Source organism: Leishmania martiniquensis, chromosome 24, assembly GCF_017916325.1.
Source record: "Leishmania martiniquensis isolate LSCM1 chromosome 24, whole genome shotgun sequence".
Classification (NCBI taxonomy): domain Eukaryota; phylum Euglenozoa; class Kinetoplastea; order Trypanosomatida; family Trypanosomatidae; genus Leishmania; species Leishmania martiniquensis.
In genome coordinates, this window is record NC_090159.1 from 824,002 (window position 1) to 837,500 (window position 13,499).

At 51.1% G+C, this 13,499-nt stretch overlaps 5 protein-coding genes across 5 annotated transcripts; 1 reads left to right on the forward strand and 4 right to left on the reverse strand.

Moving 5' to 3' along the window:
• Positions 1–531: 531 nt before the first annotated feature.
• LSCM1_05189 (uncharacterized protein) lies at positions 532–2,766 on the reverse strand (the record flags this gene model as incomplete). Its single annotated transcript, XM_067322662.1, has 1 exon — positions 532–2,766. One exon carries the CDS (start codon positions 2,764–2,766, stop codon positions 532–534), a length of 2,235 nt encoding a protein of 744 aa, XP_067178525.1.
• A 1,843-nt stretch (positions 2,767–4,609) lies between these two features.
• Positions 4,610–5,113, reverse strand: LSCM1_05190 (uncharacterized protein; the record flags this gene model as incomplete). Its single annotated transcript, XM_067322663.1, has 1 exon — positions 4,610–5,113. The coding sequence occupies one exon, from the start codon at positions 5,111–5,113 to the stop codon at positions 4,610–4,612; it is 504 nt and encodes a 167-aa protein (XP_067178526.1).
• Positions 5,114–5,804: 691 nt separating this feature from the next.
• Positions 5,805–6,857, reverse strand: LSCM1_05191 (uncharacterized protein; the record flags this gene model as incomplete). The annotated part of the gene is made up of 1 exon (XM_067322664.1): positions 5,805–6,857. The coding sequence occupies one exon, from the start codon at positions 6,855–6,857 to the stop codon at positions 5,805–5,807; it is 1,053 nt and encodes a 350-aa protein (XP_067178527.1).
• An 851-nt stretch (positions 6,858–7,708) lies between these two features.
• Positions 7,709–8,485, reverse strand: LSCM1_05192 (uncharacterized protein; the record flags this gene model as incomplete). The annotated part of the gene is made up of 1 exon (XM_067322665.1): positions 7,709–8,485. The coding sequence occupies one exon, from the start codon at positions 8,483–8,485 to the stop codon at positions 7,709–7,711; it is 777 nt and encodes a 258-aa protein (XP_067178528.1).
• A 1,218-nt stretch (positions 8,486–9,703) lies between these two features.
• LSCM1_05193 (uncharacterized protein) lies at positions 9,704–11,137 on the forward strand (the record flags this gene model as incomplete). The annotated part of the gene is made up of 1 exon (XM_067322666.1): positions 9,704–11,137. The coding sequence occupies one exon, from the start codon at positions 9,704–9,706 to the stop codon at positions 11,135–11,137; it is 1,434 nt and encodes a 477-aa protein (XP_067178529.1).
• Positions 11,138–13,499: the final 2,362 nt, after the last annotated feature.

Below are 13,499 nucleotides of genomic sequence, written 5' to 3' on the forward strand. Positions count from 1 at the left end.
GTGAAGGAGAAGTGCCACGGAAAGGATCAAGGAAGAGCACCCGCTACGAGGGGGCAAGGCACGGGCAAGGTGGCGTGGGGAAATGAGCAAGGAAAGCGACAGCCGGCCACTTTAGAGAAGCGCTCTCTTTCGAGGGCAATCGCAGCTCCCATCTGGGGTGCATTTTTGTGGATTTGTGTGGGACAGGACGGAGTGACGGTCGCGCAGATGAGAATGCGCTGTAGTTACTGCTGTTAGAGACAGCCTCATCCTGCAAACGCTACCGGCCAGCTATACAATGACAGCACTAGTAGTAGCCCCCCGCCCCCAATTCTCTCTTCAGTAGCGGCACTTGACGCAATGACACACGACTTCCTGTGCTCACGACTCCTGGTCCTCTGCCTCTCGGCGACAGCGAGCCCTTTCCTGTTCCTCATGCGAGTCAATACAAGCAGTATTAGAGATCGCGCAATCAAGACACAATAAGGAAAATAGCACAGAGAGAAAAATATCACATTTGAGGCTTCCTGCTAACTGCCTGACTGCACCCACTCAGGCGATGTAATGGTAGACGCCCTTGTTACGAGGGTCTCGGCTAATGTATTCACGCCGGATCAGCTCCTCTATGCGTTGCTTGATTAGCTTGACATCTGGCGAAAATCGTGAGCTGAGCTGCTGCTGGCACTTGAGAACTAGCTCCGCGTGGTCAAGGGAGCGGCGCCCTTTCATAATGCGCACTAGCGCTCCGTCAATGGCCGGCTTTCTGTCCTCTTCTATTTGCCTTGATATGTGCTCGCTTTCGCCAACGCTCACGCGCGCAAGTGACGGAGGAATCCGCATCCGCCGCGCTCTGCACACAAACTCGTCGTTGACTGTAATCTCATCATCCGCCTGCAGCATTGCCTTTCCAGATCTCCGCGTGAGGACGCGACTTCGAATAAGGGGCGGCAGGTAACGCTGCAGTGAGGCGAACGTAACATGACAGCGATCTTCAATCTGCTGGGGGGTGTACACTGGTGATGAATTGAATCTCAGCAGAATTAGGGCTTGCACGCCACATACAAAAAATAGCTGAGTGCCTTTTTTGAAAGAGCCCTGTAGCTCTCCACTGCTGCACTCGTGCGACCATGTCAAAACGCGACCTGACTTCCCGGCTAGGTAATCTTCGCGCAGCGGCTCCAAGAGGCACTGCAAAAACGACGGGACCGCGATGTTGGGCTCGTTAGAGAGTCGACATGGCCAGATCCCTTTCTTGGCAACGAGCAGCTCGACCTCGAACGACATCTGTAAGTTCTTCCTCGCCAGCACCTCCGCTGCACGAAAACTGTTAGACGCCTCCCAGTCGTGCAGCATGCTTTCCAAGCACGCGGTGCTGGTCGGTCCACATCGCTGCCGAATGCGCTGGATGAGCGCGCGTTCATTCGCCTCGTTGAATTTCTTCACAGGAAAGAGAATGCGGTCGGCCATGTGCTCCCGAGACGTTGCAATGAAGCGATCGCGCTCAGTCACATAGGCTAAAGTGGCTACAATACGATCCATCTCTGCAATCCCGGGTCCCGCCTCCTGCTGGAAGAGATGGTTCACGTAGTGAGAGAGCCACTCACAGAACGGTACGATGCGGCTCTCGCCACCGCCACCGGAGCTCGTGACAGCTACACCATGATTATAGCATGCCTCAAGTCCCTCACGAACAGCCTTAGAGAGGGTGAAGTCGAGCTGGAAACAGCGCGACAGCAGCTGCGGGAAGACCTCCTGCAAGTGCATCATGCCCGTAGTGTAGGCCACCACGTCAACAGAGGCTTCTTCACCTTTGAACTTCTCGCACAGTTCGAGACCTTCAGCCTCAATTTGCTTCTTAATTAGGCCTGCAAGAAGTTCAACTCCAGATTCTCGCCTAGAGAAAAAGCTGTTGCACATCTGTAGCTGGGACTCGTCGCGGCTTCGCAGCATCTCTAGAACCCCCGCAGGCGAGTCGACTAGCTTGCGCCGTGTGACGGGGGAGTCGACCAGCGTGGCCTCAACGCACGTCATGATGCGTTCTTCATCCTGCGTGGGGAAATAACGACGGCAGATGCTCCGCTCATCTGTGAGAGCCTCGTGAACGGAGCGGAGAAACACCGCCGCGTCGGCTACAGCGTCCCACTCCTGCAAAAACCGTTCGTAATCCTTCTTCGTCTTCTCCAAGTATGGCTCCAGAAAGGCAGTGACATAAATTGACTGCGTGTCTTCGATATTCATGGACGAAAAAAGGCCGATGGCTGTCGCAATCTGCTTTGCATTAGTGCTCACGACACGGCCCGCCCTCTCCTTTAGAAGTAGCTTCTGGGTAATAGAGCTCACAACTTCAGCATTTTTCTTGAAGATTTGCTCCAAAAAGATGCTCAGGCCTACCTGCTGCAGCGACGGCTTTGAATGGTACACAATGTAATACCGCGACAGATACCCAAACGTCCGCATGTTCCATTTCATCAGGATTTTGTACTGGTCCCACACGTCCAAAATTTTCTGAAACAGTTCCTGCTCAGAGTCGGCAGAAAGGTCGCGATACCGCCACAGGTAGGTAGTTAGCATTTCGTTGTACTCCATGTAAAGGAGCTCGCCCGCGTCATAGCCGGGGTACTCCGCCGCCTTCGACGTATTCCGTGTGGCTGCAGTGTAGACAGTGTTATAGTGATTCATGCGTCTCTCAAACGTGTTGTATCCTTTGAAGTCGCTACTCGCCAGGTCGGCAAGTGCCTCAAAGTCTGCCTTCATCTTGCGCAGCGCCTGTCGATCCTCTTCGAGCATGGTCGCTACTCTTCCCCCAATCAACTAACAAGTTTTTATTCGAACCTGGAAAACGCCACAGCGAAGAGGATTTAAAGCCTCGTTTTTCCCCCTCGTCGCCAGCGATTGGCCACAAAAGAGATGACACAGCCTGCAAAGATGCTCGCTTGCGCGCAGCGCCGTGCTCCTCTCTCGTCTCACTATGCGGGCCTCCACGCGCGATTCGGCACACTGCTAGTGCCACCGACACAGATGAAGAAGCACTGGCTTAGCGCGCTCAACCCGTTCCGCAGCGAAGAAGAGTGAGATGTGCCCCCTAGAAACACGCCGCTCTCTCCCTTGCCTCGACTCTTCACCTGCAGAGATTCGAGGATAAAAGAACGGCAACGGTGATGTTGTCGTAGAAAAAAAAGCGCACGCGCCTCACGGGCGACAACAGCCTTTGTATTTTTCGATCTGTAAAAAAAGAAATGCTTTCATAATATGCAAGAGGAAGGCGACAAGACACGAAAATGAAAAAGAAACATGACGAAAGGTTCTGGAGTCCAGCCAAAGCAGGTGCCCTAGCGTATCAGCTTTTGCTGCATCAGTGGTTTAGCCAGCAGAGAACGGTAATCATTGCCGACCACATTCACGTGCGACTAAAAACGTACTCGCACCCTTGCCTGTGCGGCCGATAGCCTTCCGCCTTACTGCCTTCACACCATAAGTAGAACCAAAATGTACACGACGTTACACTAACGTCGCCGTGGCTCTGCAGTATTCACGTGGCGACTGCACCGGCAGCGTCGCCGTGCCGGAGTACGATACACTCGAAGATCGCCTTGCTGGCAGCAGCAGTGTCACCAAAATCACCCACTAGATTCTCAGCACGGATTAACCTCTCCTCAAATGCATCTAGGCCGCCTGCCACATGCAAGCATTGTGGAGCAACATCCTTGAAATGTAGCATGAAAGGGACCGTTTCGCGTGAAAAGCTGTCCAGATAGAAGAGCTCGCCATTCATGATGCGAAGAAGGATTTAGCGAGAGAATGCTGGGCACGGATGTCAACACCCATCTTGCGCTCGCTGAGCACAAACACCCATTGACAGTTGAGCTTACCAACTCATGAGCGGCCTGAGGAAGCTCGGAAAGTAGCTTGTCGAGCGCTCTCTCCAGTGGCACAAGCCGCAATTGCCAATCACGGCAGCCGATTGAAGTAGTACAGTCTCTTTGTATGTCCACACTTTGCCGAGATTCACTCAGCCGACCTGCTCGAGGAACTGAAGCTTCAGCTCGGCAGAGAGCGTACCAGACCTCAGCATGCACCGTTTGTGAAGCAGCAGCGCACTCTCCGCCTCAAGCAAGAAGGTTTTTGGCGGCAGTCTAGCTGAAAGCCCTTGAAGACCAGGAATAACCACCTTACGGCACCACAGCAGCTGGCGTAAAGCCTGCGTGCTCTGCAGTAGACTCGTACCACTCCATCGCTAGATGCGGCGTGCAAGCATGGAGCAAGAAGCACCTATGCTGCTACACAGGAAAGCCTAGGAGGCACCTCAAACTTCGAAGAGCAAGAACGTAGTGAAGGGCGTAAAAGGACTTTCATTATCGAGCGCTCACTAAAACATATGATACTAGCATCCTTCTATAGTGACTGAAATTGGTTGAGAGAGCGCCGATAGCGTGGTTGGTGCTCCCCTAGCCCCACTGCCAGCAAAAGAGAAACTAAATAACAGTAAGAGCTTACGCAATCCAGCAGTCGACAATTGCAGTTGCGTCACCATTCTCTTCTTTTTTTATTTGGATTCCGTGTGGCCACAGGCCTTTTCTTTTCGTCAACCAGCGAATTTACATCACAGAACTGAGGCGAAAAGACACCCGCACTACGGTGCGCATTGCTCTACATCAGATAGCAGTACAGCAAACTCCTTTTCCATTTCGGCGATCCGCTCGCGAAGACATTCAAAGACTCTCCTTTTGCTCTTAATTTGGCTATCAAGCTCGACTCCAAAGGTGTCCAGATTATCCTGTAGCTTCTTTTTAGTCTCCTGAAGAGCGTTCAGTGCCGCATCCTGTTTCGCAATCTCTTCCACAGCTTTGCGTTCTCTGACCTTGTAAGCGCGAGTGCAGTCCGTCAGGACATCGATCTTTTCATTCTTCTTCGCCTCCAAGACCTCCTTTCGTGCCTCCAATTCTGCCGAAAAAGAAAGCTGCTGCTCTTTTCGGATAGCAAGAGCCGTCATTCTCTCCAAGTACTCTCGCTTCAGCGCCTTCAGTCTCTCCTCCATAATGGCTATACCATCTGCCAGCTGTTGGTCTTCGTAGAAGAGATCGTTGGGGGCTGTTGTCGCACCCTTTTTCACCTTTGCCGGCATGTTTCCTGGCATTAGCACCCGCTACGCAGAAGGGCACCGAGTGTCTGCTACCTGTTGCGAGCAATAGCTTCTCTTTTTCGCAGCCTTATTTCAGCAGCAGCATACAAAGCGACATAAAAAACTAGGCCCCAAGAACACCGAGCACCTTGAGAAGCGGCAGCCCCACAACAGTGCGTACAAACATCAATCAAGATCGACAAATTTGTATGAAGCCTGTGAAAGTGGTAAAGCGCTCCGGCGAGCAGCATCATAAGCCCATGAAAAAAAAAGTAAGCATCCAGAGAACGCGCCAGTGTGACACATGAAAGGATAAACGAAAAAAAGATAAAGGAAGAAAGAGAGTGAGATTAGCATGGCATTGACTGCAACTCGAACAGCGATGCAATTACATACTTCCTTCTCTCTCTCGTGTATACAAAAGTCACATGTTTCTCTCACCTGGCAAACGGGTCGTCTCATCAAAACGACTACATTCACCTTTTTTCAGTGCTCAGGCTTCGCTTTTTTTTTTGGCAGCTAGAATCATCAGATACCGTTCAGTACACTGCCTCTTCATCCCGTTTTTCGCCTTCGGTATGCCGTGGACAGTTCACTCTTTTAATTGTTTATAGCGGGCAACCCCCACACAGCAACACAGACACCGACGGCACCAAAGTGTGCACATCTACGAAAGTACCAAAGGTCACCGTTACACCGCATCCATTCACTTTTTCGGGGACATCCACTTGCCCGCCTCAAGGGGGTTTACCTTGCTCGCCTTTTGGATCAGTGAATGGCTCAGCATTTCTGTTGCGCTCGGCCGGGTGTCCTCTGGGCGTAAACAAAGCTCAATGAACTCCTTGAACTCGTCGCTAAATTTAGTTTCCCGTTCATCCCAATTTATCTTCGCCGTCCCTGAAGCTATCGCCTGGCACAACTCGAACAATTTCGGCTTCAAGGAGGCAAAAGGGTACTCTCGGAAGGCACACTCGGCAATGGTCAGCCCCGCACTCCAGATGTCACTATTAAAGGAATACGGCTTCGACTGTATTCTCTCCGGGCTCATGTACGGCACCGACCCTTGTGCGGAGAGGGTTTGCAGATCCTCTCCAGAGAGTGTCTTTGCCACTCCGAAATCTGAGATTTTTATTTCCCCCTTTGTGTTCGCCAGCACGTTCGCGGGCTTGATGTCGCGGTGAATCATATTGAGGTGGTGCAGAAACTCCAGGCCTTTGAATAGCTCACGCGCTATATATGCAAGCATATCTTCACTAAAGCCTTCGGGATGCCTATCAATAAGATTATTCATAGTTCCGCAGTCCATGTACTCGAGAACAATGTACAGCCTACCATCGCGGAAAAATGCCTCGTAGGACGAGACGATGTTCTGGTGCTTCACCGCAGCGACCTGCCGAAGCTCAGCCTCCAGGGCGGAACGCATGTCGTCTGAATCTCCATCAAACGCAATGTACTTCATCGCATACTTTTCGCCCGTTCTTTTATGCTGCGCTACGCGTACCTTTCCTTGAGAACCCTTTCCTATCTCAGAGCCGATACGTAAATCCTCAAATTTGATCTTGTTCATCACAGCATCTGATTTTGGTTCACCACTAGCTGACGGCGTACCAGGACCTTGCGCTATCCCCGTCTGCTTCACGCGCATCTCGACGCCCCCTTCCCCTTTCACCACTAGAGTCATGGTATCCGTGATCGATACCGCTTTATCTTTAGGTTCAACATGAAGCTGCTGTAGAGCCTGTGGTCGTTTGGGGGGCATTAGAGTAGATGAGGCGGCGCAGAACAACAGCAAAACTGAGAAACAAAAACAAAAAAAAACAATAATAAAAAGAAGATAACTCAATTCGCGTACTCACTCATGCACTATTATTAAAAGGAGGATAAAGACCCCGATTGGCCTTCTCGCCCCGCGCGCGCCATCGTTTCAGGTGAAGTATACAGTTCCGAAGAATCGAAAGGCATGAAGGGGACGCAAAAAAAAAAGACCAGAGGAGACAAGGAGGCGCAGAGTAGGCATGATTGAAACAAAACTCTTTTACGACATTTCCACAGTCTACCATGAGTGCGTTCTTCTGTCCTCGTCTATGCAGGATAGTTCCAGGCTACGCGAGGCTACGTGAACCTCCCCACAACAGCTGTTCTTCGAAACCGCAAAGGAAAGCATCGTTTCGAACAGAGAAATTGCTTAATGCACGATCGAGCCCCCATTTCATTTATCCGACACTTGAAAGATGGATCTGCTGCTCCTCAAATGTACATTATCGCCATGCGTACGTCATAATTATTCTTTGTTTTCCTGTCCAGCACATTATGCAGTGATACGACGAAAAAAAACGCTACATGTACATCTTTTTCTTTTTCAGACTCAGAAAGGATTAAAACACAGTGCTGACTCGAGAAAGCGAACTCTATTTCCACCAAGGTCCCTCACTTTTCTGTGTTGCCAGGAAGATAAAGAGCAGATGAATGATAGATACAAAATGGCAATCTACATACTGTGGCATGCGCTCTCATAGTAGAGAAAGGGAGTACCAGAGCAACATTACTTCCTTCCCTACGGGTTCCTCGAGTGAAGAGAGACAAGTAAGCAATGACAAACCGAAAATGGCGTCACTCTTGAGCCCTTCTCTGCTCTCTTTCAGCACGCGCCTTAGCACGGCGCTCATCATCTCGCCTTTTCCGCTCCAGGCGCTTCTCCATTTCAGCCTGCTCCTTCTCAGCTTGCGCCGCTTCTCTCTCCTGTGCTGCGAGCTGAGCCTTGAGGATCCTTTCCTCCTCCAATCTCTGCTGATGCTGCAATTCTCTGAGCCGCTCAGCAGCAGCTTCTTGCTCTACGCGTTCGTTTTCACGAGTAGTTTGTAGTTCATGGCTCAGATGGCACTGTGTCGCCAGCAAGCACATCAGATCATCTTCTGTGTCGACGAGCTTGCGCCGCAGCAACTCTTCTTCGTTTTCTACGAAGGTCAGCATATTGCAGAACAGAAACTGCTGATAATCATAATAGTCGACAAAGAGAAAGTGGCGCGCTTGCAGAAGCGCACGTTTTCGCTCGGCTTCCGCTACCATGAGCTTCTCAACGCAAGCTGCACTTTTTTTTTCTGACAACTTTTGAGCCTCATCAGCACGTGCCGCTTTCTCCTGTAAGCGCGACTCGTACCGCTTCAGCAACACTTTTTGATGCTCTTTTCGCTCCTCGAATTCCTCCCATGTTTCTGTTGTGCATTTTGTACGTTCTTCATCGCCTAAATAGCCTTTTCTCGACGCGAAGCTCGCCCACCTTTCCAACAAAAGGGCCCTGTGATCTTCGGCAGCTTCCCTGCGCGCGAGATCGGCGCGTGTCATGAAAGGCACTCTATGGCACCCCACATTACCGCTAAAAGCTTCCATTCCTACAGCCGAGAAAAGCAAACTAGTATCCACGTAAAAGCCACCATAATGAGGTTAAGGAAAAAAGGAGATAATGACTCTCATGGTCTCTGTCCACCATACAGGTTGCTCTATTGATTGCACTCGTCTAAGCCCAGCACGGCAATGATCCCTGACTATGAAGCTAGTGCGTGGCCTTCCAGTGCAGCAGGGTCTAGAGGTTTCTCTCTCTCCTATTTTACTGGAGAAAATGTTCTATTTTCAGCTTGGCAAATACGGGAAAACTCTAACAGCAATGAAGTTGCCCCTCTAGGAGTGCACTATGCAGCAGATGCAGAGGCTTCACAAATTATTCTCTCAGTGCAACACATAACACACTCCCTTTTTTAAGATACACGGGATTCGCACAGGTGAGGTAGGTACTTTTCCTGAACCATACGCATTAAGCTCCCTACCTGACCCTAGCACAAGCCTCGTTTGCCATGGTCATTCAGTTGAAGCAGACCACATGCTGATTTCATCATCCACACCAGAGGAGCTGTTGCTGCCAGAAATATGCGTACTTGGTACCCTCGCGAAGATACTCACCCTATCCCCACCGGAAGCTGGACGAATAAAAAACCGGGACGTAACAACGGAACGCAAAGTAGAGGACAGCTGTTGCTAACGACAAAGAAACAATCCTTCTCCACTGGCACCCTCCCCTCAGAGAAACCTAATCATTGTACAACAAGGGTTAATGGATTAGCTTACAAACATGTAGGCCACGAAGCCATTCATTCAAATCATCTACTGAAGCATAACAGTAGTGTTTTCACCCTAACGTCCTCTCAGGAACCTCCCGCGGTTGCAGAAAGAACTCAGCCAATGGCACCGTAACACGACCATAGCAAGCAACGTGCATCATCGCCACTTCCCCCCCTCGCCTCTTTTAGAGCACCAAGCTGATGCAGCACAGCAAAGTGCTTCGGTGAAACAAAATCCTTCTGCACCTCGCTCTTCTGGTGCATATGATACAAGACTTTTCGCACTGTATGCGCCCGTACCTTAACCCAAGAACGGCCGCTCTAAGAAACGGGGGGGGGCGCCCGTTTCGTGTGTCCCAATAGCTCTGCCACATCCCCTTCATGTCGCCACCATAGGCCCCTCCTTTCTCTACATCACATATGGCATCTTTCTTCTCAAACTCGCATATATTCCGCCCACCGCAGTCCGTGGAGAGTATTTAATATAAGGCCCATGCTTCTCTGTAACTTGAAGCGACTCGTGCACAAAGACTTTGATGCCTGGGGCTACCACATCCAATGGCCACAAAATCAGGTACTGAGCCCCCTAACCGGAAAGCTCAGCTTTGCAGTTGAGGACATCAAATTTGCCTATAATGCATGGTCCCTTCTCAGGCTAGCAATGTTTTTTGGTGTGCACCATCCCAAAATCTTGAGCAACATGACCAAGACAACGCCATCGATGGACATTATGCTCTCCGGTAATCGTCTCTTTTTCATGCACTCCCGTGTCAACGCGAATTTGAGCCGGTCAAAGTTTCGCGTCGCACTCACCCCTAACCATCCCCATGCACTCCCCGTTCAACACCTCGTGCAGCTCGCACACTGCCGTCTCTCGAAACCCCAGCCAGCTGGTATCGAGCTGGTCCTCGGCATGGAGAACGGCCTCTCGCAAAAGGTCGTGGATGCCTGTGACGTGTGCACCTTTATTCCCCAGTACGGCTCTATTGGTTCACTGTCGATGTTGTCCGCTCTCGCTATCGCCGCTCACGCAGTTCTGCGCGGAGCCGTGAAGACGGGCAGTAACACTTCGCATCTCAGCAACTCAGTAGTGTGTACCTCACAGGGGCACATGCCCCAATCGAACAGTTCGGCTCAAGAAAAAAACGCTCTCCCGCACAAGAAGGACTTACTAGACTGTAGTAACATCGCCATCAAGGCGTTACTCAAGGACAGGCGGCGCGGCTACAGTCTCCAGTTAAGTTTGCTCATCTACAACGAACTTGGCGATCGCAACATTGGTGCAGTCATCAGAAACGCCAATGCCTTCAATTGTGAATACGTGGCTATAGTGAATCGAAGACGGTTCAACAGACGCGGCACGCTCGGCACAGAGAAGGTCCAGGATATATACTTCTTCAAAACTCTCCAGGAACAGCAGGCAAGGCGGCTTCTCGAGGGGTATGAGATTTGGCTCTTGTACCCATACTACCCAAACCTTCTCGTGCACACCAATGGACCAGAGGGAGGCGACCCCGACCGATCTTCCACTTTTTTGCGACATGAAGACCCCATATTACAGGCTTGGGGAGCTTCTCAGCACCACCTCACCAGTGAGCATCCCCTAACACTTCGCTTCCCTCACCTTTCGAAACACGCAGTGTTTCTCGATGACGACAGCTCTTTGACCTGTTGTATTCAAGATGTGAAACGCAAAAATCTTCGTGGAATTCTACTTGCCGTGCCGGAGGAGGGCAGCTCCCCGCATCCCTCTTTGTGCGAACTCAGTCGTCGCGTGGTGTATGTTACCAGTCCATCGTTTCTTCCTCAGCAGACGCAACGCGGACTCAATCCAGCACTTTCCACTGCGGTCGCACTCGAGAGACTACGGAGCGCCGCTGACGGCTTGTCGTCCATGTACGAGACGCCTACACGTCTTTCTGGTTGATTGTAACTCTAACGTCTCTTTTACAGTGAAAACACACTGTGCCCCACTTTCTCCTTGGTCTACCTCCTGGCCCCATCCCCTCTTCACAAGAAACGCACCCACTTTGTGTTTCTCCTTTCCCCCTGCGAGTACTGCTGGCAACATACCGCTTTTCAGGGACGGTGCAAGCGTTTCCATTCTGGCATCACCTTTTGCTCGACATGGGATGATGAACGCATTAGCCCCACCTCGTACCCTTGTCGAGGGCCCACACGTGCGCCTCTATGGCCCAGCCCTGAAGACAGCTCATGCTTTTTGTGACACTACTTATCTCTTCTCCACTTACAGCTCCTTTCTTCTGCTTCCAACGTAAAGGTTTCCCCTTTTCTACTTCAGACAACATTTCTGTGCACACAGGCGCCATCAATGTCAGCATAGGTACAAGATCAAACGTTCTTAGGCTTGCCCGCATACTACCTACTGCCGCTTTCAAAACTGCTATCTTCTCCCCAACCTCCCTATTCATGTTTTTTCTAACCTACATTGCTCTGCATTTCCCAAAACATACCACACGGCCTTTAGGTGCTGTTTAAAACAGACCAGGTAGAACTGCGTATCCGCTATCGAAACGACCCAGACTTCTAATTTGTTTCCTTTCTAGAGGCCCTTCTTTATTCCAGTTCTGAAGCATCCTGCTTTGTTTCTCACATATAAAGCTCTCCTTTCTGGCGTACCACCAGCACCCCATCCACGCAGTCGGCCCCGATTTGTGCGTTCGACTCACAAGAACACCCATGCGCTTTTTAGCTGGGAACTCGTTCACGTAACGAAGGCAACAAGAAACAGTGCGCCATAACCTGTGTAGGATGGACTACAAGATGGCCATACCTTTCCGTTACGTGCTCGCGGAGAGCTGAGTAACAACCTTACTAACTTCAAGCGTACCCCCTAGCAGCTGAAAAGGCAGTCAGAGAAACTCCCTCTAACGGTAGCCGGCACGTTAGCTTCACCTTGAAAACGAACACTGAAGCCGGACTGGGAGATGGGGCTAGACAATGTGCGCACTTGATTGGGGGCTAATGAATCGGGCTGTAAATCTGTCCCTCTTCACGCACTCCCTGTGTGAGTTATGCTGGTGCGTTTCACGCCGACTCCTCATGACCGGCGAGAAGGCAAAGACTTGTTGCCCTTCGCGACACATCTCTCATCCTTTTCCGAACTCCGGTGAAGGAAACAACGACCCTTCCTCGCTCGCCTCAAGCAGTTTTCGACAAGGCTGTGATGCTGACAGAGAGTGAAGCTAGGGCCCAGGGTTGCAGCCTCTACTACACGCAGACGCTTCAACGCCTCGGGGAAAGAGTGTCATCAATGCTTGCTACCGCGAAAAGGTCCATCTTTTGAGCAAAGAAGAGGGACGCCACTAGCAGTAAAGGCCATGTGCCTCTCCGGTACACCGTTCAGTTCAAGGGGAACTGAAATCTCCACCACTGGAGCATCATTATGCCACAGAAGGAACGGCGAATGACTACTACTACTCGCCAGTGGGGACAGCGAAGGAGTAGAAAACCGGATTCTGCAGAACTTCATTGCCCGCTCAAAATTCCACTCGCTCATCCCACCTGAAAGGACGCCTGCGGTCTACACCATTATCTCTGGTGACCGGGATGAGGTCACGCTGGAAGGCACTCATGCGTCGGCACATGTCCCACTCCTCCAGCAAGCGCTCTACCACAACTGAACCCTTGCCAAGCGCATGTACGGTGACAGAGCCCATAGATACGGTGCAGCCATCACGTGTCTGCAGCACCTGCTGTTCCCGACAGAGGAACTGGAGCAGAAGAGCTACCGCCTGTTCGACATTGTATCGGCAAACGCGCAGGGACAGAATGAGGAAGGGGCTACACCCCAAATAACGAAGCCGTTCGATGGGAAGCTAGGATGCGAGGAGAAGCTTAGGCGTGCGAGCTTAGAGCGTGTCCTGCAATGTAGGCGGCTCTCGCATATCAAGCAAACTCAGCACAATGTTTTTGTGCTTACTGGATAGGGCAAGGGTTGTGGAGGCTCGCCTCGCAGATGAGAATGCGCGAAGGTTTGGGCACCATTTGTATGCTGAATGATGACACTTTCTCCCTCTGCGATCACCACCGTCTCTCCTGCACACACATGAGTGCTCCGCACGCGAACTGCGTACAGCTGGTGAAAGGGCGAAGCTTTTTTTTGCCCTCCACATCACCATCGAATGAGCGCAACATAGCTTCAAGGAAAAGACACCTTGTTTTTTCTGTGAGCATCCAGCCATCTTCGTGAATCATGCCCATAGGTCCACAAGCCGTTAAGGGAGAAAGATTCCGGCAATGCATCGAGAATCTACAGTACTTCAAGG